At 36.8% G+C, this 27,588-nt stretch overlaps 1 protein-coding gene across 1 annotated transcript in view; it reads left to right on the top strand.

Annotated features, from left to right (window-relative positions):
- The window catches only part of LOC113099542 (teneurin-3-like), a 97,090-nt gene that overhangs the window by 51,728 nt on the left and 17,774 nt on the right, over positions 1-27,588 (top strand). The window contains exons 5-20 of the mRNA XM_026264402.1: positions 3,823-4,061; positions 5,359-5,478; positions 6,750-6,964; positions 7,643-7,850; positions 8,493-8,594; positions 8,918-9,112; positions 11,379-11,579; positions 14,957-15,142; positions 15,963-15,989; positions 16,379-16,399; positions 17,266-17,412; positions 17,549-17,756; positions 19,212-19,331; positions 21,793-22,054; positions 22,974-23,241; positions 23,994-24,137. Of these exons, the coding sequence (XP_026120187.1) occupies positions 3,823-4,061; positions 5,359-5,478; positions 6,750-6,964; positions 7,643-7,850; positions 8,493-8,594; positions 8,918-9,112; positions 11,379-11,579; positions 14,957-15,142; positions 15,963-15,989; positions 16,379-16,399; positions 17,266-17,412; positions 17,549-17,756; positions 19,212-19,331; positions 21,793-22,054; positions 22,974-23,241; positions 23,994-24,137 (2,663 nt within the window). The remainder of the gene's footprint in view (positions 1-3,822; positions 4,062-5,358; positions 5,479-6,749; positions 6,965-7,642; positions 7,851-8,492; positions 8,595-8,917; positions 9,113-11,378; positions 11,580-14,956; positions 15,143-15,962; positions 15,990-16,378; positions 16,400-17,265; positions 17,413-17,548; positions 17,757-19,211; positions 19,332-21,792; positions 22,055-22,973; positions 23,242-23,993; positions 24,138-27,588) is intronic.

Raw genomic sequence — 27,588 nt, 5'->3', positions numbered from 1 at the left:
TCTGTGGACTTTTAGCATACTCTTTTCAACAACTATGCTTTGGGACACACTTATTCTAATATCACATACTATTATGTGATACCAAGATGGCGCCGCCGAGTCTGGTCGCCGTCCAGGTCCCTCCGCTTAGATTGTGTTTTTATCAAAAGTGTTTTATTAACACTTTTGGATATTGGACACCGCTTCACTGACCTGTTTCAGGACACTTTATCCTCCAACCCATCGTGGCCTTCTGAGATTCTCCAGAACGCCGAGATGAACAAAGGCCACCTGAATAACCACCCGAGGCGATGGATCAAGAAACACTGAGGGAAAGAGCTCACAGTCCTCCTCTACCGAGCATTGCCAATGTCCAGTCTCTGGAGAATAAAATGGATGGTCTAAGAGCCAGGATGTTTCCAATGGGACATTAGGGACTGTAACATCCTTTGTTTGTGAGAAACATGGCTCATGCCCTCGGTCCCAGACACTGCTGTAACGGCGTTTGAAAACTTCTGTTTTACGGATGGACAGAACAGCCGAGGCCAGTAAATCCAGAGGTGGAGGAGTGTGTTTCATGATTAACAAGAAATGATGTGACCCCAGGAATATCTCTACTCTGTCATGCTCCTGCTCGCCTCATCTGGAGCATTTTTCCATTAGTTGCCACCCATTCTATCTGCCCCGGGAGTTTTCATCGATCTTCATCACTACTGTTTACATCCCACCACAAGCTGACACTGGCTTGGCTTTGTCTGAGCTTCACGATGCGCTCAGGAGGCAACATCAACAAACTTCCTGACGCTGCTATTATCATCGCTGGGGACTTTTACAAAGCCAGCCTCAGGCAAGTTATGCCTAATTTTTATCAACATGTGTACTGTCCACTACAGCTCACTACCGGCTTTCGGCAAATTGGACCATGCCGCCATTTTCTTTACACCGGAATATAAAGACTTGTTCAAGATCGCCCGGTGCAGAGAGTAGTGACACGATGGTCTGCCCACTCAGAAGCCATGCTACAGGCGGCTCTTGATGATGTAGATTGGGACATGTTTCAGGCAAGTTCATTTGACGTCAGCAAATTCACGGATGTAGCACTAAGCTTCCGAGCAGGAACAATCCAAGCAGCAGTAAACAAACGCACTGCTGCTTACAACGCCGGTCTTTTGTCGGGAAACATGAACGAGTACAAAGCATCGTGCTTTGCTCTCCGATGCGCAGTTAGAGCCGCCAAACACAGATACAGGGAACGCATAGTGTCACATTTCCAGCTAAATGATTCCCAACGCATGTGGCAAGGACTAAGGACCATCTGTGCCTTTGGAAATAAATCCTCTGCAGAGGTGAGAGCAGATCCGTCATTGGCTGACGAGCTAAACACTTTCTACGGCCGCTTTGAAAACAATCTAAGCAGCACGAGTCTGCCAATCAGCTCTTCATGGAAGCGGCAGTCATAGCAGCGATCATCGTGTGATCACTGTGTCGGAGGATGAGGTTTGGAGGGCACTAAAGCGAGTGAACATCAGTAAAGCAGCCGGACCTGATGGGATTTCTGGCCATATTCTGCGGTCCTGCGCTGATCAGCTCACTGGTTTGTTTACATTCATTTTTAATGAGTCTCTTGCTACATCAGTGGTTCCCACCTCCTTCAAAAAATCAGTCATCATCCCTGTGCCTAAGAACAATAAACCCTCTTGTCTGAATGACTATCGTCCAGTTGCCCTCACATCAATAGTCATGAAGGTCTTTGAGGGACTGGTTAAAAACGTCATCTGCTCCTCCATCCCAAATACTTTAGACCCTCTTCAGTTCGCTTATCACCCCAACAGGTCCACTGATGATGCCATCTCTCACATCCTGCACTCTTCTTTCACACACATTGACAACAACAACAGGAACTATGTAAGGCTGCTATTTATCGACTATAGCTCAGCTTTCAATTCTATAGTCCTCATAAAGCTGGCGTCTAAACTCATGGACCTCGGCCTGAATTCTTCACTCTGCAACTGGATTGTTGATTTCCTCAACGGCAGACCTCAAGTGGTGAAAGTAGGCCAGTACACCTCCAACTCCATCACCCTGAACATAGGAGCCCCACAGTGCTGTGTCCTGAGTCCCCTGCTCTACTCTCTCTACACACATGACTGTGTGTCTTCCCACAGCTTCACATATATTATCAAATTTGCTGATGATACTGTGGTTCTGGGCCTCATTCACAACAATAATGAGACCGCGTACTTGGATGAGGTAGAGAAATTAACATAATGGTGCAAGGACAGTTGTCTCTCTCTCTCTCTGAATGTGAGCAAAACTAAAGAGACAGCAGCAACCCTATACTCCTCTTATGATGAGCGGGACCCCTGTGGAGAGGGTTAGCATCTTTAAGTACCTTGGAAGGATCTCTGGGTACCTTTCGTGCATCTCCGGGTCTGCTCTCCCCTCTCTGCAGGACATCTACCTTAAACCCTGCAAAATCAGAGCTGTTAAAATCATCAAAGACTCCATCCACCCCAGTAACCATCTTTTCACTTTGCTGCCATCTGGTAAACGCTTCCGTAGTCTGATGGCAAAAACCAAAAGACTTAGGAGGAGTGTCTTCCCCCAGGCCATTAGGCTGCTAAACTCAAAACCAGCCTCTTAACATCTTCATGGCTCCACTTAATATTCACTTTATCAGTAAGATATTCATCATTCTCTATCTCACATTGACAAACTGACAGTGTCAACCTGTTTGCACATTTGCCTCTTGTACATTCCTGTGTATATTAATATTTAAGACTACAGTATAATGCACATATGCACATTGCCTCTTGTACATCCCTTGGTATATTAATATTTAAGACTACATTTTACGTCCATGCACATTATTTTCCATTCTATATTTATTTCTACAGTATACATCTTTTTTTATATTTTATTCTTATATTTTTAATGTTTACTTTTATTTTACTTTTTTATATATTTTATTCTTATATTTTTAATGTTTACTTTTATTTTACTTTTTTTATTTTAAAAGTATTAAAATAAAAAATACAAATATCTTCCTGACACCAGACCTTTGAAATTAATGATGCTGTTCCACAAATAAATGTGAGTATTGTAGGAAGGATATCGGTAAGTCATTCAGTGTTCATTCAGTGAGGGATTCATCAGACTGATTCAGACTGAGTTTTTATGAGCTCAAAACTTTTTCTTGTGATTTTGTGGTTTGTGGGTTTGTGTTTTTTTCATCATATTTAAATCAGACAGCTAATGTAACATTAACAAATGATTTATTTTGCCGTGGCATTGAAGATTTGGCAGCGGTGGAGTGCCACTGATGAAAAGCAGAGCACGAAACAATGCCATCAGATGTTGATGCATACATATCATTATAGGCTATGTTTGTCATCATAAAATCTAGAGTTCAGTTAACCGCAGTTCACTTAGACTTGACTTTGTGTGGTTCTTTCCATCATAGTTCATCATTAAACACATTCATTTCGTACAAGTGGAGGCACTGTTCCAATGACAGCCTTCTAAATCAGTGAAGCTATTAGGATTTTAATGGCTGCTTATTAAATTACAGCTTTTGTTACATACAAAACCTTGTATCTGCAGCAAAGAAATAGCATGGCTATAACTGCAGTTTCCATGGTGATGAAAATAGTGATATGTCAATGAAAAAGGTTTAACTTTAAAATTATCAATAGGTCAGACATTTTAATATAACTTTTAAAAAAGACTCTTCTACTTTTTTTTACTACCTGAGGTTTTGTTCACAGCTCACTCTGAAAGTTTGCAGCAAGGTTATTGTTTTTATATTTCATCATATCATATCTTATCTCTCTTTCCCTATAGGCACTTCCTGCTTAAGACTGGAACAGGGACCACGTCTCTATTCACTGCTCCCAATCCGGGATATACTATGGCAACCGGGGCTGTCTACTCTCCACCAGCTCGTCCCTTAACCCGCAACACACTATCAAGAGGTGCATTCAAATTTAACAAGTCACCCAAACGGTGTTCATGGAAATGCACCGCTCTCAGTGCTGTAAGCGTGGCCGCCCTGCTGTCAGTTCTGCTCTTCTACTGTATAGGTAACTGTGTGTGTGTGTGTGTGTGTGTTTGCACACCCTTATGTGACCATAAGGTACTCAGGTGCGAGCTGTTTTATCCAGCCTGTCCCCATAAGAGATAGTGAAATAGCTCATCAGGTGGAGATTTTTCTTTCCTCAACCTTCATCTGTGGCCAAAACACCTGGTGCTCTGCTCTAAATAGTCCCCTACAGTATCTCTAGGAAGTCACATATACACAGATACACTGGACAAAAAGACATCAGTTTAGTAATTAGTATCTGGAGCAAAGCAAAAGCTGCACGAACTGATCCTATTGTTCACACGACAATCTATATTCACTCTTTTAGCCCACAGAAACATTATAACCTTTTTTTTTTTTATTCTCTCAGTTTTTAACATTGTTTCCCCACTGTGAGCTATATGGCTCCTCCTCCCCTGCTGAAGGCCTGTTCGAAACATTCATCTCTCCAAAGATCAAGACAAGAGGAAGAGAGGTGCTGCCTCCTCAGCAAGCTACCTTGCTGTTTTGAACCTCCGACAATTTTAGATTTTTGCATTTTCCCCCTTTTTTTTTTCTTTTTAATCACTGGATTCGGACCCACTTTATATTAAGTGGCCTTAACTACTATGTACTTACATTTTAATTAATAATTTAGTACAATGTACTTATGTGTACATACATGTTTTTACATTGTACTTATATTTAAAAAAAAAAACGACATGTAATTACATCTGTATTTAATTTCTGTAATTACATTTATAATTACACTGTTGACCCATACTTTACACCTTAACCCACCCTTAAACTTACCCATACCTCCAACCCTGTCCCTAACCTTACCCCTATCCCACCTCAATAGCAGCAATAGTGTTTTACAATACAATATGAACACAATAAGTACATTGTACTTATTTTTTTATGTAAGTACATAGTAGTTAAGGCCACCTAATATAAAGTGGGACCCTGGATTCTAATTCCATTTTCTCTGCAATAAATGTTTCAGTGACAAGCATAAGACTAATCTGGAGTATACTCAAAACAGTTTGCATCAAGACCCCATGCAGCGATAATTCAAAGAACATGTTTTCAGATAGAAAAATATTTTGCACTATTTAGAGCCGATTCTAATGAGGGAGAGATTTTCTTTTTATATGCACTGCACTTAAGTTCAAAACAAGCGTAAAGGAGACTGCAAATCACCTTCTAGAGTGGCTTTCAGCTGCTTTTAAACTTTATCCTTTTGCAAATGAGAATGTCTCATGACATGATATGTGCTTGCTTTTCCATTTCACCATCTTAATTGCCTTCTCTTGCAGCCATGCATGTACTTGGGCTGAACTGGAAACTGAAGGATATAGAAAATCATGCCTTTGAGAATGGACGAGCCAAACCAGTGACGTCCCCGACCAACACTGTGACTGCAATTTCCGCAGATGGTAACATTTGAAATCAAAGGACTGCATTTACACATACCTATGAGATCATTTAGATACATGATATTATGTAGATTGCAGTTATTTCTATTTCTATTTTGCAGTTATTAAGTCCTATATTCATTTATAGAGTAGTGTTTTCTTTTCAAATCCTTTCTTGATCTTTCAGTGCAGTATACTACCATTTTTTTTTGCATTTGAATGACATATTAAGTGAGATAAATACAATTTGAGAAACAGTATAAAGCCTCAACTGCAAAACAGTTGTGAGAGATAAAGTCGCAAATGTTAATGAAAAACACAATGAAAAATATAGTCACATTGTGAGATTACAGGAAACAATGTTGCAATTTAGAGACTTAAAGTCGTATTATGCGGTAGAAATGTGCAATTGTGAGATATAAAGGACAGCTAACCACATTTGTCCATTCAGTTATACAACAGTTGTTTTTCACAATCCAGTCAATTCCAAATGGATAAAATAAGTGAAAAGGGCCATGAATGTTGTTTCTTGTTAACTTTAAAGATTTCTAAAGTACTACAGAGAATCACTAGTGATAGCATCTTTAACTGAAGTGTGACAGTCTCCAAAGAATAGCACCCACTGTGCTAGGTTTGGCTTAATTACCATTTTTAGAAAATATCCGTTTGAAGTAAGTCGATAAAAGACCATTTCCTCGCTCTGAGTGCGAGCCTGCCATGCTATATTGTTTTCTTCTAATTGACTTACTGCCTCTTTCTGAAGTGTGCTATAAAGATGTTTTCCTGTGTTGTATAAACTCTTGTCAGCTGTCATCTGAGAGTATGAAAGAGCATGGCAAATGCCTACTGCAAGTTTTAGGGTAATGTTTGACATTTAGAGGCTCTCGTCAAGAAAACCACTGAAGAAACCATTTATCTCTGAACATATAGAGAGAAATATAAAAAAATATTTTAATTTAATTTTCTTTTTAAATGTAGACTTGAAAGAAAACCCTTAGTTTCACCCAGCTGTTGGCCCTGGCTAAAATGAAACTGTCTTGACTGGACTGATTGGCATTAGTATGTGAATAAAATGTTGGCAAACAAATAATAAATAAAAAATTAAATATGCATGATTGCACAACAATAAACCATACTAACCATACTTAATATCTAACTGCACATTTAAGTCTAATTAGTGAACTGTGAATAAATATCAAATATTATAACAAAACAATTGTGGATTCAGTGTAAAATTAATCATAATATATATACCTTTAGTCAATATTGTTTTAATATGTCTCTGCTCACAGGAAGGATAGAAGTGATGGTGCAGTATAACTCCACGTTGGACACAGGGCAGGTAGAGTTGGGTCAACAGGTAGCACATGCCGTTCCACCAGGAGTTTTCTGGAGGTCCAGACTTCTCATTGAACAACCCCACTTTCTCAAGTTTAATATTTCCATTCAGAAAAATGCTCTGATTGGAGTCTATGGGAGGAGGGGACTTCCACCCTCACACACCCAGGTAATACAATATCAAAGTCTTTTTGTTTAATTGTCTCAAATAAGTCACAAATGGCTAAATTAGTTCATTATTAAGTTATTTAAAAAGAAAGACAGCTGACTTTTTTAATCTTCCAGAATGAATGTATTGGCTTCGTTATTTGGTGTTTATTAAACCACAGATAAAACTGTTGTCTGTCAAGTATCCAATACTCCTGTTGACAGAAGCTATTCAATATAAAAACAAGAGTTGTGGGAATCAGGCGTTCAAAGCTATTCACCAGAAAGAACAAATCCTACTTTAATCAAAACAAACTGCTCCAACAGAAAGACATCTCTCTGTCTCAGTGATTGGCTGGCTGTTTAACACTCACAGCTGTCAATAAAAGCAGCAGCTTTCGTAAGTGCTGAGGAAAAATGTCCAACTTATTGTAGATGTTCAGTCAATGTGTCCCCAAAGCCATCACAATAAACTAAAGCAAGCTTATTGAGTGCTGCCATGTGTCTTCTTATTGCTTTTGGTAGCTGACCAGTAGGAAATCGATTGGAGAAACTTTAATTTAGAGTCTTCAGTGAATAGGTCTATCTATTTATTTTAATGTTCTGCTTGAAGTATATGAATAACACACTCTGTGATGCCAAATGCCAATGTGATGCCATCTGAATAATATAGCAGTCAAGGTAATTGTGTGTGTTTCAGTACGACTTTGTGGAGCTTCTAGATGGCAGTAGGCTCATCTCACGAGAGCGTGTTCAGTTGGATCCGGAGCTCAGGGACCAACTGGAGAATCTGGTCAGCATTCAGCAGGCAGGCTTTATTCAGTACCTGCATACTGGTGTGTGGCACCTGGCATTTTACAATGACGGCCACACCGTAGAGCCTGTCTCATACAGCACCATAGTACTAGGTGAGCCAGCACATGTAAAACAACCATATAACTGATTTGTTTTTGTTTGTGCACCACAGAGAGTGGCTGGTTATTTTGTGTTTCCTGCTTATTTATGCATCAAAGATGAAAATGTAATTTCATACCCAACATTGTGCAATGTGACGCTCGACAGAGCATTTGTGGTGTTGTAACAAGCTTTTATAGGTACTTTCAGATGGCATTTTTATATTTCTGGCTTGCACCCAAGTGCCTGAGATAGCGCAGCAGTGATAATGAGGCGTGCAGAAGCATGCCTTGAGATGTTGCCTAATCAATAAGTTTAATTCTGCTGCTATCTCCTTCTGTCAGGTCAGGGAATATGGAGGCCAGAAGACTAAATCTCTAAGCCTTCAGCTCTGAGCTGTTAGTTTTCATCTTTTAAATATTTTATTTTTTTATGTTATGCGGTCATGAGGAGGAGCTGTTTTTAATTACAGCAATAAAGGAAAGAAAAGTACTTGCTTTTTCATTATTTATACATTTATTTATTAAGTGGGAATTCGTTATTAGGCCACTTCCATAGAGACTGAAATTCTTGACACAAATATGAAACGCATGAAAAAATGCAGTTAATACACCACAGATAAAATTTAATTTTATTATCTGGCCTTCTTTGTGCAGAGTCGGTGATGGAATGCCCACACAATTGCTATGGCAATGGCGAATGTGTCTCAGGCACATGTAACTGCTTCCCAGGATTCCTTGGGCCATATTGCTCGAGAGGTATGTGTGGTCTTTTAATGATATAATTTTCACTGTCAGGATGAATCTCACGAAACCTGTGTAGAACCTCTCCATCCATCTATTCATACATACATAAAAATTGAAATATAAAATAAAACAAAGTTTAAAAAGTAAGATTCTGGTACTGTATTTAGGTTGTAGGTCTGGAAATAACTGTCTGGAAGGATTACTTTTATTCCAGTAATGAGAATCTAATGATCATTGAAATTAATGGGAATTACACAACAATTTGATAGTAAAACATCCTGGATATGTTTTATGAGGTTCTGCTGTATGTGCTCTATTTTCTTTCCCTTTGTTAGCAGCGTGTCCAGTGCTGTGCAGTGGAAATGGCCAGTACAATGGTGGGCGCTGTCAGTGCTACAGTGGATGGAAAGGAATTGAGTGTGACGTGCCGAGTGGTCAATGTATGGATGCCCAGTGTGGGGGTCGTGGCTTGTGTGTTAGAGGCTCCTGCATATGTAACCCTGGCTTCAAAGGTGACAACTGTGACCAAGGTAACTGGACAGTTTTCAGCAGCTATGCGAAGAAAAAAACACATTGTAGTGGAGGAGAGCACTTTTTCAGCACCACTGAGCAGCTAATTACATGGATGAGTGTTCCGACTTAAAGACTGGTTTTTGTTGTGATAAATTACCCACACCATTTAGCAGCATCCACTGACTGAAATGGATGAAGGTTGTTTTTTTTTTTTTTTTTTTTTTTTTGTTCTCTATGGGTAAAACCAATTGAGTCTATTGATCCACATTCAATAGGCTTGGGAATTAACTCTTTAGATGTTTATGTTCGGGTCACTTGAACAGTATTGTAATTGTCATTGAACTGAATGAGTAACTCACCCTGAGGTCGAGAAGAGAGGGAAAGACCTAGTGAGTTGCCTGAAAAGAGAGATTTGCAAGCAATAGATTGTTTAAAAAGCAAATGCAATACATTTTTCTTATGCTACAGTTTCTATATATTTGCACAAAACAGCAAAACAAGTCTTAACCTTAGTAAAGACCAAATTACAATGAATAATGTAGCTCAGTGGTCACATTAAGTTGATTACCAATTAAAACCTACAAAGAGGTCTGACAATTGCACTTTGTTATCCTTTTGATATATGTGTTTTTCAAAACAGCTTGAGGCTTTTATATGAACTGTTGACTTTAACAGAGATTTAGGAATTCACTCTTACATAACACTTACTTACATCACCTTATAAACTTAAATACTCACAGCACCGTATCAGTGTATCTATTGGCAGCAGCAAGTTCCTGTACTTGCATTGCAGCAGTAGCAGCAATAATCTACAACAATAGCAATAACCAACAGCAGCAGCAGCAGCGTAGCAGCTCTCTTCCACCAAGACCAAATATATTTACATTGTCATATCCATTACCATGCTAACATCTTCAGATAGTTGTCATGATAGAACTTTCATTATATGGACAAAAACAATTCTATTTTTTTTTTTTTTAATCTTTTGTGTTTAAAATTATTTAAAGTGACATTGAGTGAATGGTGACCAATTTTCAGACTCAACAGTACAATTTAACACCTACAGAGATGCACCAACATGATAGGTGTCAAATTCCCCAAAACTGCATTCTCAAGAAGTAGTGAAGAATTAAATTAGTACCTCTGTCCCGGTCTCAACAAGAACTGTTAATCATGTTTCCTTCTCTTGTGCATAATTTAGTCCATAGTTTGCGCTACATGATCATAGAACTGCATGGCATGAATATAAAAGGCAATTTACTGTATCAGACATATCCCATGGTGCAGACATTGTTCCCTCGTGATGTTCTATTTTCCATGATAGTAATAACTCAAATTCAAAAGTGATTTCTTAAATAATGGAAAGAAGCTAAAATGGCATATCTAAGCATCATTGAATCTTTATACATTAAGATTTTCTGGAGTGGAGTCTTAGAAAGAAATATAGACTTTTCTTTTTGAAAATGGTAAGGTGTGATATCATTATCAGAAGGATTGTTTAAAAAATAATGATAAAAAAAAATGCAAGAAAAACTGGTCTGTTATTGTGGCGACATTTCCATGATACTGCCCTCGCTGCTCGTATTATATAATGCTTAACATATTGTATAAACATGAAACAAAAACATACATTCAGAGGCATTTTTTGTCCAATATCTTACATTTTAAGGGCACATAACTGCATTTTATAGGATCACGCAGTGAGTTTTTTCACTGCATCCTGTTTGTCAACTCAACAGTCAACTGTATGAAATATAAGATGTCTTATAGGTCTGGGGCGGGGCCAATGCGTTAATTATGTTAAAATATTTTAATTGGGTTGTTTTTCCATTACTAATTAATTAACTTAAAGCACTAAAGGGACAGCCCTAATAATAATATTACTTTTTAATGAATTTTTATCAAATAAGTGCATTCTTGGTGAACAAAATACTTAAAAAATATATATATTATTAACTTACCAACATCAAACTTTTGTTCAAGCAAAACATTTCCCATGAAGACATTGTTAGTTTTCAAATGATTGGTTAAAATTCAAGACATTGTTAGTTTTCAAATGATTGGATAAAAGTCAAGACATTGTTAGTTTTCAAATGATTGGTTAAAAGTCAAGACATTGTTAGTTTTCCAATGATTGGATAAAAGTCAAGACATTGTTAGTTTTCAAATGATTGGTTAAAAGTCAAGACATTGTTAGTTTTCCAATGATTGGTTAAAAGTCATTTGAAAAAATGCGATGGTAATTCTATGAAAAAGGTCTGAAAACGTTGTTGTTTTCCACAGTGGACTGTGTGAACTCATCCTGTTCAGGCCATGGCTCCTGTCTCCATGGTCAGTGCCAATGTAACTCAGGCTGGACCGGATCAAACTGTGAGACACAGCTCTCTATGTGCCCAGAACACTGCACTGGCCACGGAACATTCCAGAGTGAGACCAACTCCTGCATCTGTGATGTCAACTGGACTGGTCCTGACTGCTCTACAGGTACTACTGACTCACTGATTATGTAATACAGTATATGGTTTGATTTGGCATCGGAAGGTTATTAGAAAACCTCAGGACAGATTTTTTCTTTCTTTGTGGTCTCTGAATTTTGCACCCCACTGTAGGTAACTGAATCATTACTATTCAAAATGTTCTGTGCTCTGACATGCTGCCCACACTGTGTGCTGTTAGGTTTCTAGTTTGATTAGCCTGTTGTGAGTAACCTTTCGATCATGTCAGCATTTCCTGTGGCCATGACACACATACTGCACACTAATCTTACAGAAGTTCCACTTGTGATGCCTGTGAAGTAATTGGTGAAAAGAAAAAGAAATGTAGCTGTCAGGCTGTTTCTTCAGAGAATGTTGTGGGAATTATGCCATCATAAGTGCCTGTGGTTTTGTAGTTAGGGAATTTGTGAAAGTAAAACAATAAATGTGCTGCTGCAGTTATCAAAAAAGTGTTATAGTAAAAAGAAGATATCACCCCAGATTCAATATAATGTGCTCTGTTACAGTATGAAAGAGAAATAAATTAATTTATTCCTGTGATCTCAAAACTGGATTTTCAGTCTTGATTCTGAAATCATTATAATTGATTTCGTCCTTAAGAAATATTTAGCATTATTATTAATGTTGAAAATAATTGCTTAATAATTATCAGTTGAATTTAAGTATGATTTTCATTATCAATGAAATATAACACTGCTGCTATACAGAAATGTTCTAGCTTTCAGCTTTTACTGAATATAAAATTTGGTTAAGCTGTAGTAAAGACATTACTTTCATCTGGATGTTTGTGAGCTTAACGTTGACCCACTTCTATCTCTGGCCATGGGAGCAATATGAGTCCACTTGCTTGCACAGTTGGGGTTTTGTCTCTTCATTACCTCCACTGTTCCACCTCAATTAAATAAACTTTAATTAACGGGTGTGTGGTGTGGATCGACCCGCCTCCCGCTGGAACCTGGAAGTGCTAAAAACAGATAAACACCTTGTCGCTAATGAAAAATTGATTACATCGTCTGGTGTGAAAAAAAAAAAAAGTTTAATGAATCAACCAAACCTTCACCTTTTTAGAGAAATGTTAAATTCCAGAGAGCCAGCACGACCTAATCAGACCCTCCCAAGGTATTGTGACTGAAGAAAAAAACTCATGAGAGGGACAGCAAAAGGGATGCCCTGTACAAACACCAGAGAGACATTCACACAATCTTAGCTTTTATTTGTCATTATTTGACTTTCTTCCCACTCTAAAAGGTGCTTATCAAAGGAATATCTTAATGGAAGACCAATTCTGTACTTGCCTGAAAGGTTGCCTCGGGCAGCGATGGAGAACTTTGAAAAAGTCACAGGTGTAATTTCTCTGCAGTGATAAATTGGCTTCAGCATGGCCTTATAAAATCAAAATTGCCCCTGGCGGTGTTATTCAGTGGGTTTTTAGGAATCGTTTAGGTGATAGTTCTGAGAACATAATGATTAGTTGAAATGAAGGTGGATGGGGCCATGCCAGGTCTAAGTTGACCTTGTTATCTAGAATCAGGCGTGTTTAGATGCACAGTGCCGCCTGGTTTCAGCCTTGAACCCAAAATCTCATCCAATAGCTTGATAACTAATTCAAGACAGACAATATCTGAATCGAGTTAACATACATGCTGAAAAACTTGAGATTTCAAGTTATTGCACATATTTACTTCACTTTACTGTATCAAAAACGGAAGATAATGATTAGTTGAGATGAAGGTGGATGGGGGCAATCAAAGTCTAAGCTTCTCTCTTTATCTGTAATCAGACACATGGTCCTACACATTGCTCTCTGGTTGCAGCATGTCTGTAAACCGGATCTCTAGCCTTAATACTTTTATATCTGAATCTCTAGCTCAATGCAGACAATGCCTGATTTATATGAATTTATGCAGAAAATACATACCGGAAATTGAAATGCCTTGTGCTGTCTGATGCATACAGATGTAATCTTACAATCTTGTCTTGACCTGTGGGTTGTTTTAATACATGTAGATCATTGTTGGACTGGAAACAGACATGCACATGTAATTCTACAGCGTGCATGTTAATTCATTTAGATTAATAGTTTACAGCCCACTGGGAAATTTTAAGGTGATGGTAAATTGAATGTATAATATAAACTCAGTAATGAAGCTGCTGAAGCACCATCTAAGGACCCAAGTCTTCCTAATTTGAGATGTCTCTCTAGAATGTTTGCTGACACTTGCAGAATATGGTTATGCCTTATGGAAGTAATTATCTATTAAATATACCCTCCAAAACTCTCTTTGGCATGTATCCATATTATTAAATTCAAGTGATTAAAAAATAAGCAAAATAAAAAACCCTCTTGTTGCAAATATATGAAAATAACTATTTTTTCCTCCTAGACAAAATAGAGTGAATGATATACAAAGATTATTATTTTAAGGCAAAAAACGTTGTGATAAACACAGAATCACAAACACAGTGTGTTCTGTAAAAGAGGCGTTTGTCCTTGAAAATGTGTGTGTGTGTGTGTGTGTGTGTGTGTGTGTGTGTGTGTGTGTGTGTGTGTGTACGTGTGTGAATGTATTTGTTGATGGATGCTCTGGAGAGCTCCAGGGATGTTATCAGACACAGCTTGCAGGATGACAAGTTCAGAGCCATTGTGCATTGGCTTTAGCACAAAACTATCAAAGGATTACTGCCAATTTGTTCCCCAGCATTCAAATACAACCCAGCAGTGAGAACTAGAGTGCCAAAGATGCATTTTAGTCATAGCAGTTATAATTCAGCATGGTGCTATCGTAAAATTTCTAATTTGTTTTGTCAACGCAGATGAGACAACATGTAGATCAGGGGTCTTCAACATGGGATCAGCAAAAGTACTTCATGGGTCCACAAATTATTATCAAAAATAAATAAATAAATAAATAAATAAATAATATTTAATATAATAAATAATAAACAATTGTCAGTAATCACTGACTTCTAGAGTATGGGGAAAACATTATGTAAGTCAATGGCTACCAGCAATTGCTGAGATACCAGCGTTCTTCAAAATATGTTCCTACATGAGTAAATTATAAAATAATTTAAATTTTAGGGTGCACTACCCTTTTAGGAAGCTACAATTCAGCTAAATTATTAATTGTCTATCCCACATTAAAATGCATTAAATAGAATTAAAATTGAATGTACAAGTATTTGAATCTGTACATCCATAATGATTAATTTAATGACATATATTATTATATTAATGCAAGCTACTGTATGTGACTTTATACAAAACATGCTTTGTTTCTATAGCTGTTTTCTAAACTACATGTTTTGACTTGTATTCCTGTACGCTTGTATTTCATGACTTAAACACAATGCTGTTTGTTTCAGAAATGTGCACATCGGAGTGCAGTCCTCACGGTGTGTGTGTTGGAGGTGTGTGTCGGTGTGCGGACGGCTGGTCAGGGGCAGGGTGTGAACAGGAGGAGTGTCAGGCACACTGTGGGGAGCACGGTGTGTGTCGAAAGGGGAAGTGTGAGTGTCACCAAGGTTGGACGGGAGAAAACTGCAATATCGGTGAGCTCACCCTGTTGTGAATCTTGTGTTTTATTATAGCTTTAAAATGTATCTTATTCTGTGTTCTCAGAGTATAAAATTGGAAATATCACAAATAAAATTGTGTTTTACAGGTCAGTAAAAATGAATAAAACTGTAAAATGGCTCGTTTTATATTTAATTTAATTACTTTACTGTTATTAAGTTGAAATTTAGGCTACAATAAATATTTTAACTGCTACTATGTAAAAGGAACACTTCTGTAAAAAGCACCTTATTTGTTTAAACGTTATTACACTTTTGTTTTTATAGCAGTAGGTTTACTTCTAAATGAAAAAGTGCACAATACACTACTTTTGAATGCATTATTAGTTTTGTGCATAACAATGCATTTCATTGTGATTAATCATAGACAATAATGTGATTAATCACAATTACAAAATGTTAATCATTGCCCAGCACTAATAAATACAAATTATGGTTTCCACAAAAATAAAAAACAGCTAATTTTCAACATTGATAATTCAAAAATGTTTCTTGACCAGCAAATCAGCATATTACAATGGTTTCTGAAGGATCATGTGGCACTGATGCCTTTGCCTTAACAGGAATAAATTACATTTAAAATATGTTAAAATTGAAAACATATTTCTTAAATTCTATTAATATTCACAGTTAATGTATTTCCAATAAATGCAGTCTTTAAATTTGACTGAGAACTCTCAGTTTGCAAGTTGGCTTAATAGGTACATTTATTGCATATTTTGCATTGAACAAATTCATATTTTGCATCTGAATGACTTCTTCCATTCTTTCCCTTTGATTCATTTTATCACCATAGCTCACTTTTTGGACAGCAAAATAAAAGGTACAGTGCTTACTTTCATCAAATATGTTTGCTTTCTGTGTGTTGTCTTAAATTTCTCTTCAATTAAATTTTCATTTAATATAAATGTTTATGAATTGAAAAGCAGATTCACAGATTCACATACCTTGCTTCTACAAAAAAAAAAAAATAATAATAATAATAATTTCGAAAGCATTTGTGCCTTCCTCTAATCGGGCTCTTCAGCATTACAATGCAAATATCATGAAATGTCATATTTACTGAGGATAGGGTAAGCCGCAGCAGCATATTAGGCATGTGTAACCAGCAGAGGCTGCCTGGACTGTCTATAAAAATGACACTAAATCACTGCAAACCGCAGTATAACAACCCATGTTTAATTCTTTTCCCTGAATGTCTCTTCATGATAGCAGACTGGATAGGATATAGAGGTAAAGGTCATGTTGCCCTGAAGAGAGCATGTGGCTCTGACCCCTCTGTCTCTCAAGCATGACTTTCATTATGTCTATGTATCTTGTATTAATGTGTCCCCACATGTTCGGTTTCAGGTTTCCTGTTTTATACAGTGTAACTGCAGGCATACAAAAACACACACAAAATCATCAGTCAGTCCATGCACATATACACATTTGCATTACCCAAATTCCCATTGTTATACATCTCACTGTCTCTTAATGTAAAACTTAACAGCTGCTAAGCTCCTTAATTTAGCATTTCCTTTGCAGTTTCCTTTGACTTCACACATTCTGTAACAAAGGATATGATGGAGCACTTGTCTGATAAACCATCACTGCACTTGTGCTGTGCAGCTCAGCATGCTGTTAATTCACATGGACACTACTAGATGTGTAATTTGATAGCATTTTTCATAAGAACGTTTTTTTAACTTTATAAGCTGCTCAGATACCTAATGAATATTTTATATTATTCATTTTTTCCTTCTTTTTTATTTTGCAATTTTTTTTGCCTAGCTGGTATTTAGCTGAATATATTAACCTATTCCACTAGAAATGGAGAGCAGAAAATAATAAGTAATAAAAATAATTTTTTTTGTTTGTTTTCTACAATACTAAAGCGCATATTTTGTTCAGCTGTTTCATGTGAAATTACAGCTGTCCCCCAGTCCTGTCCGATGTCTTTAAAATGTCAAGTTCCAAACGTTTGACTGACTAAAACACATTCACCCTGTTTTCCCCTGTATGTTTACGCAGTTCTCTATGGTGAGTTCTTCACCACTTTGACACATCCTTGGCTGCTGATCGGTCAGTATGTATAACTGATGAATTTGTCCCGGCAGATAGCTGTCCAGGGCTGTGTAACAACAACGGCAGGTGCATACTGGACCAGAACGGATGGCACTGCCTCTGCCAGTCGGGATGGAGAGGGGTAGGGTGTGATGTCGCCATGGAAACCCTTTGCTCTGATGGCAAGGACAACGAGGGAGGTGAGAAAATGACAAGAAGTTAGGGAGTAAATATTTGTTTTAATAGGATGGTGCTCCCACTTCTGTACTAACAAATGTCTACATAACTTTAAAAGCACTGATTATGTAGTTCTAAAGTCCCTTGCTGTTGTTTTAGATGGCTTGGTGGACTGTATGGACCCAGACTGTTGCATTCACAGCGTCTGTCATGATCAGATGTATTGCCACGGGGCTCCAGATCCCAGCGCAATGCGATACCTCAGCTCACCTTCTCCAGACGCTCAGGGCTTCTATGAGCGTGTCAGCTTTCTGGTAGCTCCAGGGGGCACACATACCCTACCAGGGGAAAACACATTCAACAGCAGGTTAGAAGATCTTGAACTGCTGAAGAACAATCAAATAGGTTTGGATTTAGGAAGAGTAATGGGACCACAATGTTGTTTTAGACAACACTGACGTTTATTGTAGGAAAAAAAAAAAAAACATGTATCTTCAAAATATCTTCTTCTGTGTTCCTAAAGAGGTTTGCGTAAATCATCTCAGAATTGCCATTTGTGAGTGGACTATCCCTTTAATACTTCCAGTATAGCTTAGAAAGCTGCATTTTATAGTTTATGACTTTTCAATAATGTTAAAAAATATTTTATTCTAGCTTTAAAATTGCTAGTTTAACTGCTTTCAGAAATTAACATTATAAAAAAAAAAAAAAAAATTCTAAAAAGAAAAAAAGATTTAAAAAATTGTTTTTATATATATAGAATGAGATATATATATATATATATATATATATATATATATATATATATATATATATATATATATATATATATATATCATTCTAAGCTTCTCTCTGAGACACATGGCTTAATATCCTGATAATGACTCTATTTCATGTTTTATTTATCAGTGGTATAACATATTAAAATGCATTATGCATAGAAAGGCCTTCTGGCTATGCAAGTAATTGTGATGCCGTTTGATGTGTTGCACAATTTTTCCCACAATCTTAAAGTGATTTTTGTAACATTTCATACTGTAACACATAGATCTAACAGCATGGGAAAATAGAGCAAGCTTCCCATACTCATACAAAAAAAAAAATGAAAAGGATTTCCTTTTTGATAGGAATTCAGACCTTCAGTTTCCCTTTTTGAAGCCTCCATGTTGTCATATCTAATTTCTGCTGTTTTCATACTGCAAATAGAAAAGCTATCCAATGTTGGTATGATTTGTACCAAAAGCTAATGTGCCATGTACTTTTACTAGGAAATTATTACTTTTTCAGTGAAAATATTGAGCTCCTCACCTTTGCAGCTTTTAAGTTTTGGAATCTCGAGTGAATATGTTCTTTGACCTTTGGTGTTTTTAGACAAAAGTTAACAATATGAAAATTGCTGCTTGTCTTCACATGTTAGAATCTCTTGATATTTGGCTGATGAAGCTTTTGATTATGCCTTGATGAGGAAACTTCTCATCCTGCCCTGAGGTTTCTTTTGTTCGTACAGTGAGAAATGATCACAGAATTAGACTAAAGATAAAGATTGCAGGTCAGCCACTTAATGGTGCTTGGTAAAATAATTTGTGCTGTAATTATGTCTGTTAAGATTATCAAAACAGAATGACAGAAGGTTAGGTGCAGTGTATTGAGACATTTTAGAAATGGGCATTTTTTATTTTAACTATTAATTTTGTATAAAAAATATAAAATTCAATGCTGCTTATTATTATTTTTTTTTTTTTTAACAAATATCCTGCTGATCTTAAAAAAACTTTGTTTTCATTCAGGTGTTTTTGTAAATGTGTTTGTGTTTCTTTAAAAGCTTGGTGTCCGTAGTGCGAGGACAGGTGGTGACCAGTGACGGCACTCCACTGATTGGGGTGAATGTGTCCCTTCTGCATTACCCCCAGCAGGGTTATACCATCACCAGACAGGATGGCATGTACGTACAGATATATTTACTCAGACACAGACGAGCACATACGTAAACACAATTATGCTAATACCTATTCTTAAGGTAGTCAGTGAGAAACCATTTTGCATAGTTTTATGTAAATTCCTATTTACATCTCACTGCTTCCCACAGTGAGTGGGAGTCAAGTCAAATCAACACAAACAGGCACATTCTCATCCCCATGTCAGTGTTACTGTCACTCAAAGGCAACACAACAACAACTTGACCTATGCATGTCTTTTATGATCGTTTCATATATTACAATATTACATACAGTACATAATATTTACATAATGTAACATTTAAATTGATTATATAAGTTAAAAGTATTTAGAATTACATTTTATTTATATAATTTAAAGATTTTTAAAACCACATTTTGATTACAACACACACACACACACACACATTAGATTTTGAGTATGACAAATTATGATTTACATGAATTAGATGGTAATTTCTTAACTATTCTGACCAATTAAAAGTCAGTGAAGGATGTAAGACTGATTTATCAGTCAAATCTTCGCACACATACAGTGAAAAGATGAATATGTTATCTTTCAAGCACCATTTTAACTCTAATTATGCAACATTAAAGCAGTCTACAGGGTTTAACTTTCAGTTCTGAGCTGATTCTGGGGCCATCTGACCTTCTTGTACCTTTATAATAATCCCTTTAGTCATCATCCATCATTATCAAGAATCAGTCAGTTAATGTGAGTCATCTACTCAAAGGTCACATGTCTGGGAGTTTGCAGGGGTATGTGTGGCGACCATATGCCTTTAACTGAGGCATGACTTTAATGCATTCAAAACTTTTTTTTATTGAAAGAAAAAAAATACTCAAGGGGATGGATCTTCATCTCTAAAGAAGGACGGCTGATGTTGGGGATTATCCAATATATCCAGATCCCTCCTAAAAACCTGCACACAGGGGAACGGGTTTAAGATAATCATGCTTGTTCAGTGCTGGTGGCTGCTCTTGGTTAGCAAGCGTGTCCAAGGGGAAACAGAGGCAAAGAAACAGCTTTAAAGGCTGATGTTCTGGAACAGTGGCCCAGCCATGCCAGGATTGTAAAAAGGGACAGGGGCAGTTAGGGAGAATTTCAAGGCAGTGGCACTGCATGGATGTGTATGTTTGTGTGTATGTGTGTGTAAAGTCACCGCACCGTTCATCTCTCCCCTTCCGGGCAGGGGAGTCAGCAGCTCATATAGAGCATGACTTCAAAGAGCCGCCCCTTCATTTCCAAATCTGTACCTACCTCCTCACTATACCATGCTAATTAAAATAGGTCCTGCTCTAACTGCTTCCTCCAGATCTCTCATCCAAATCCCTCAAACGTAATAAAGTTACAACACATCTGAACCCCTACTCTCAAAAAACTAGTAGAACATCTTAAGTGTGCCAGCGAACTACTGATAAAAGACAGTGAAGCCTGCCATGTTATTTAGCTGTTATTTTCATTGGATAAATGAAACAGATACATTTTTAGAGGAGGATATGAAACGTGGAAGACATCAATAACTACCTGCTGTGATGTGGCTAACAAACCACGTAATTTGGAGAGGACCCATGTGCTTATGAGTTTGATAACAGGAAATTATGAATCACGCTTAGCCTTCACATGCCCTCTGCCCCCACACAAACAATGAGAGATTCTGGCACAAGCTATATCTTTCATAAAAATAGCGAATTATTATGTAAATATACACTACTGTTCAAAAGTTTAGAGATGTTTTAATGTTTTTGAAATGAGTCTCATTTACTCACCAAGGCTACATTCTACAGGAAAATACAGCAAAATAGTAATGCTGTGAAATATTATTACAATTTAAATGCTAATGTGTATGTTATGTATTTTAAAATGTCATTTATTCCTATGATGACAAAGCTGAATTTTCAGCAGCCATTGCTCCATTCTTCAGTGTCACATGATCCTTCAGAAATCATTGTAATATGCTGATTTGCTGCTCAAGAAACTTCTCTTATTATTATCAATGTTGAAAACAGTTGTGGTGCTTAATGTGTTCATGAAAAACAGCATGTATTTCTAATGTAAATCTTTTGTTACATCATAAATGTCTTCACTGTCACTTTTTATCAATTGCATCCTTGTTGAATAAAAGTACAGATTTCTTAAAAGAAAAAATAGCAGAGTATATTACATAACACTACATAATTTATTTTCATTTTATACATTCTCATGCAAACCACATAAAACATTTGTTTTATATTAGCATGGTTATTAGCATGGTTAATAATGGTAATGAACCGTGGGAATACAACATTTTTTGACATGAACTGTAGCAATACCGTATTATAAATATTATTTTTAATGACTTACTATCTCTGTACCATGGTACCACCATAGTACTTTCACAGGAGAGTCCAATTTATTTGTCAAGCATGCATGAGCGCTGTTCTGAAGACTGATTTGTCCACCTGCAGGTTTGATTTATTGGTGAACGGAGGCACAGCATTGATATTGCGCTTCGTGCGTGCTCCATACTCCGCTGTGTATCGCACGGTGTGGTTGTCATGGAGAGTTTTCCATGTGATGGACACACTGGTGATGAGAAAAGAAGAAAAAGACATGCCAACCTGTGAATTTAGTGGCCTTGACAGACCCTCTCCCCGAATCACAGCGTCACCACTCTCCACCTTCTACCGCTCCAGACCCGAGGCAAGCCCCATCATTCCTGAGACACAGGTGAAGTACCACATCACATCTGGAGTAAAATGATTCTCGGCTCATTTTTCCTTAAAATCTAAATAAATTTGACTGTGTGCCTTAAGCTCATCTGTACGGAGCCCCGCACATGACATGCAGGAAAAAATAGTAGGCTAAATCGTGTGCACAATTTACTAATTCGTTCCCTCAATGTACAAAAAAGTTCACACGATTACTATTGCGTTCCCTCGAATTAATATTTCGTTCACTCAATTTATAAATTGTGCACACGCTATAGTAGAATCGCAATAGTAAATCAATTATTATTATTTTTTTTCTTGTATGTCATGTGTGGGGCTCTGTACATCTGAGCTGTGTGATTTAATGACACTACAATATATGAGAGAACCAGGTGATTTTTACTTACAGAATATACTGTACTGTGAGGGTAACCAGATATTCTTAAAAGACCACCAAGCAGATATTGCTTCTGAATTAATGCTGACAGTGGCGTACTATATCATGTTCCTGTGACAGAAACAACTTACATTTTATGCTTTAACATAAATCACTTTTAGGCTATAGAGGAAGTTAGCAGGGATCAGATATAATGAAAGTAGATATTTTTTGTGGAAATGCTTGGTAAATTATTCTGAATATGTTTGTATGACACTGCTTGAAAATTGCATTGATTGTTTTTTAACCCTTTAAAAAGCCCCAGTCTGAATGTGTATAAAGCATCTTCATTTTATTTTTTTTTATTTTTTTCAAACTCTTAACATCAAGATTGCCATACACAACCATTCAAAGGTTTAGGGTTAGTAAGATTTTTTAATATTTTTAATAAGTCTCTTATGCTTACAAAGGCTGCCTTTATTTGATCTAAAATACAGTTTTAAAGAGGAAATTTACACTACAGGCAATTAACTTCATCTCTTGTGCACATTTTTAATCACAGGTTCTTCATGAGCACACAGCCATTCCTGGGAGTGACTTAGACTTGATTTACTTGAGCTCACGTACTTCAGCCTACAAACCTGTTCTGAAGGTCATCTTGACCCAGTCCAGCGTTCCCTTCGGCTTGGCTCGGGTCCACCTCATGGTGGCTGTGGAGGGCAGAATGTTTCAGAAGCAGTTCCCAGCTTCACCCCGGCTCTCTTACAGCTTTATCTGGGACAAGACAGATGCATACAGCCAGAGAGTCTATGGACTCGCAGAGGCTGTAGGTGAGTAGTGGGACCATGGGAGGAAATAGATCTATATAAAGCCCTCTGTGTATGAATATATTATTAACTTGGACTGATTTAAACCAGGAGCAAATTAATCTTTTTTTTTTTTCACCCAGATATTTCAGACTATAAACTGATAGTACAAGTCAGACTGTTTAGGAGAAGAGGGCTTTTTATTAAACAGACCAGAAGTTTAATATTAATATTCTCTGAACCTTGAACTGATGGTTGTTAAAGGGATTTAGGACACAGAATACAGGACGATAATATGGTTTCATTTTAATACTGGCACAAAATGATTTAAACCTTGCTGAAAATACACATAGTTCAAAAGCCAATCTAATTTTGTTGAATATGCATCATGTGCTTAATTGTGATCCTAACAATCTTTTGTTAAACTGACACTGGGTCGTGTTCTAGCAATAAATAAAAGGTATAAGCAGCAGCATTTTTCTAGTCCCATCTATATACTGATGGCTGCTCTTTCCATGAATAATTTGTCTGCAAATGAAGCTTTCAAAAGGTCACAGGCCCATATGGAAAATGTTGCTATGACTGGACTTGTAATAATCATGCTATTTGCTGAAGCATTTAAAATTATTTATTCTTTAATTATTTGCATAAAAAAGGTATCCTTGAAAAATTTGCTTTATTTGAATGATTTAAACATGAAACATATGTCAAATTAGGTAGAAAAACATTTAAACATAATAGATAGCTTTTGCCGTTTCCCCCCCTCTATACTGTAGTGTCCGTGGGCTTTGAGTATGAATCATGTCTGAATGTGATCCTATGGGAAAAGCGGACAGCCACGCTGCAAGGATATGAGCTGGAGTCCTCCAACATAGGCGGATGGACCCTGGATAAGCATCACATCTTGGATGTGTCAAACGGTAGGAATCACTTATCAAACCCCACTGGAACCACCACACGGGAAATGTCCCCTCACCAATTCAGGGGTCAGTGTCTCTACCTGGACTCATTGTCATAAATATTATATTCTAACATGAATTAAGCTTCATTGCCTCATTTGCACATAATAAAGGAGAGTTTGAAAGGTTTAATCGCTCACAGTGATGACAGATTAAATCAGAATCATTAACATTGCGTGCCAAGTCAGAGCTGTTCCCTCCAACATTATGGGGGATATGATTTGGCTGAATGAACTTTATCCAGTTTTCAGGCACAGAATGCATACTTATAGCTTAATTCAATAAAAGTGCCATTAAAACACAAGCATGGATATGGAAATGTGGCATTATTCCACCAGACATTCCTTGTTCCTTTGTCTTCATAATGAAACAGGGCGACAGGGAAGCTCATTCTGTCAGCTTAAATCTCCATAATCACACACATAATGGCATCTTTTTATTCTTGGTAAATGATCATGTGTGCACAGTTTCAACCGGGCCCAGCAGTCATATTTAATAATGCATTTTTGGAAAAGAAGTTGGCTCTGCAGCACATTCTATTGCTCCAAATGGAAACACAAGATTAGACTGACACTTTTCAGGTGCGGTTGACTCAGGTTGTTTCTTTAGAGTTAGTTAGTGTGACAACATCTGATTGTTCCTTATTGCCTTAGCTAAAGATTTTAAGCTTCTTTCTGATTGCTGACTAAATGCCCAGTTGGCCTTGGGATTTTTACATCCTTTAATCCGACGACCTAACGGACAAATGGTCATGTCCGTCTGCTCAACCCTTATTTTTGCACCTCTAGACAGTTTATCTGGTTTAAGCCTACCAACAAGTCTTAAAATCTCATTTTACACCTCAAGCGCCAGAGTGGATTACACCAACTGCAGATTTCCAAAGATATAGAGATAGCCTACAGTATATCATTATCTTATTTAGATTAGACCATTATTAAATAAATATTTTGGTGTTCAAATTTGATCATTTCATAGTTACTAATGATTAGTTAATAGTGCGTTTAATTGATTTGCTAAATCCAGTAGTGTGCATCATATCACTTTATTATGCCGTATTTAATTTATTTGTTATGGTAAATATTTGGGGATATAATTATTATTATTATTATAAGCTGCTTTAGTTCATAGACTTTGAATTGAAGATCAGGGTTAGGGTTAGGGTTAGGCATTGTTTTTACTGCATTGTTTTTACTGTTTTTGTGTACTAAATCTGTCAACAACAAAAAAATCACAGACAGCCCAGGATCTCATATTCTGATGAAAAGCACTGAGGCATAGAGCATATGTCCTAGAGCTTTCAGCTCTATTAAATCTATGAATCCATAACATGATCGTCTGTTCGTCTCATAACTCTGTTGTTAGGTTTCTGGTAAGGTGAGTTTTACACGGGTTACTCATTATTTATCTACATGCTCATAATCTTCTTAGGCATCGACTTATAAATTTACTCTAAGAAGAATAGCTCTTAAAAAGCTTAAAACATTAATCTGGCTCAACCTGTTTAATCTGAGTTTTAATAAATTGGATGAAAGCTTTGCGCATTTGGGCATCTCACCTTTACAATCTTTCGATTAGTGGATTTTTGTACATCTGAAGCAAAGCATTGGAAGTGATGGAGATGGGAAAACATATTGTCCTGAAGAGCATGTCACAAATGTAATCAATTTGCCAAAGGGAGATCTTCTCTTTGACAGTCCCATTTGTCTCACTGATTGATAATGCAGAGCCTCTCATATCTATGGCTTATAGGTCTGATCAGCAGTCAGCAGCTGTGCAAAATGTGTGCCTGGGAATATGTGTGTGTTTGAGCATGAGCTACATCCCATTGCTGAGCTTTTCCTTATGACACAACCATGCTCTTGGTGATTTTAGTCTTTATCTCCAATATTTATTATATCGACCAAAAAGCTATTACACAAATGCTTCTTTTTTTTTCTAATAGAATGCAAACAAATGTATTATAAAAGTTATTAGCACAACAGCTGAAATGATTGAACTGAAACATTTTGTCGAATTTCAGAAAAGTATTTTGTTCGTTCTTTTGAGAGCAGTACTCAAGCAGCATGATTTCCACAAGTTTGCTGATCATTTTCTGCAGCATTATTTGAGAATGAGCCAAATGAACAAAGGAAGAATAACTAACCATCAGTACAAAGTTGCTTATGTAATTAGTGACTTCAGTGATTCTTCTTTTTTGTCTTAACTTCATTGCAAATATTAAAGATGTTTAACTATTTCTAGAACACTAATCAAATGATTTTTTCATTTTATTTGTTCTCTAGAAATATTGACGAAATATATTTCTGTTTTGTTTTATGACATTTTAAATGTTTTATTGTTAAATCTTAAAAGTAAAATTTTAGGGCGGGAAAAAATAAAGTTTAATGTTGTCTCTTACTTTTGGACACCACTATAGGTGTTGATATTGCAGGCTGCTTAGCCTGAAGCGCCTTTATGAATGCTGCAGAACACCTGGAAGATTTGATATTCAGCTTGTTTGCTTGACATTTACAAAAGTTTTATTAAACCCATTGCTATTTGATCAGCATGTTTGCTCAGTGAATAATCAATAAGCATAAGCATCGCATTACTGTAGATGACATTGAATGAAATTTCCATTTATAAACTTTGTTGTACTTCATAAACATTAACATGTAGCTGAGAGTGGCCAAACCGAATCGACTGCTTTTCACGTAAAGGTCTAGCAATAAAGTCACAAGTTAATCAGGCCCTGATTTACAGCATCCACGCTGCACGGTAATGACAAACACTAATGAAAAACATGCACTTTAAATGTAATTATTTTGTGACGTTGCATGTAATTTATGGTTATTGCAATGCTTGCACACAGTTTGTGCTATGGATATCTAGTGGCTTAAGGACATTTCTGTAATTACTTTTCCAAGCAATTAGATTTATTGTTACTTCACATTGAAGAAAAGACAAAAAAGAAAGAAAGAAAGAAAAAATAAATAGGGAATAAAGTATAACAAAGACATTGAATGTTATTACCATCCAGAATATCTTAGTAACTCCATAGCAATATCCTGGCAACCACCCACAATGCCTTCATGACAGCAATGTCGATTATTCCAATCAATATATGAGATATTGTTAATGTTGTTCTGGCTGCACAGGGTTTTGAATAGGATTTATAGTCAAATCTTGGTATATATAGAAGTTCATTATTGTCTTCTTTGTATTTGAACAGTGGTTCATAAGTAGTATGCACTGTGCAGAATGAGATCAGGACAATGCAATGCAGCAATCACAGTTTGAGTAAGTGTCACTGGTTTGTCTTGCTGCCAAGGTCAGTGGCTTTCTTGAGTCACACTTAAAAGCATCCACCCAGACCAATTCTTCTTACTTAATAGTACATTGTAGACCTCTGAATGAGAACAGCATCTTCTAT

This window comes from Carassius auratus, unplaced genomic scaffold (assembly GCF_003368295.1).
Source record: "Carassius auratus strain Wakin unplaced genomic scaffold, ASM336829v1 scaf_tig00216959, whole genome shotgun sequence".
NCBI classification, from domain to species: Eukaryota; Metazoa; Chordata; class Actinopteri; order Cypriniformes; family Cyprinidae; genus Carassius; species Carassius auratus.
Note: the sequence above shows the minus strand (reverse complement) of the source record. Positions and strands in the feature narration are given on the sequence as shown.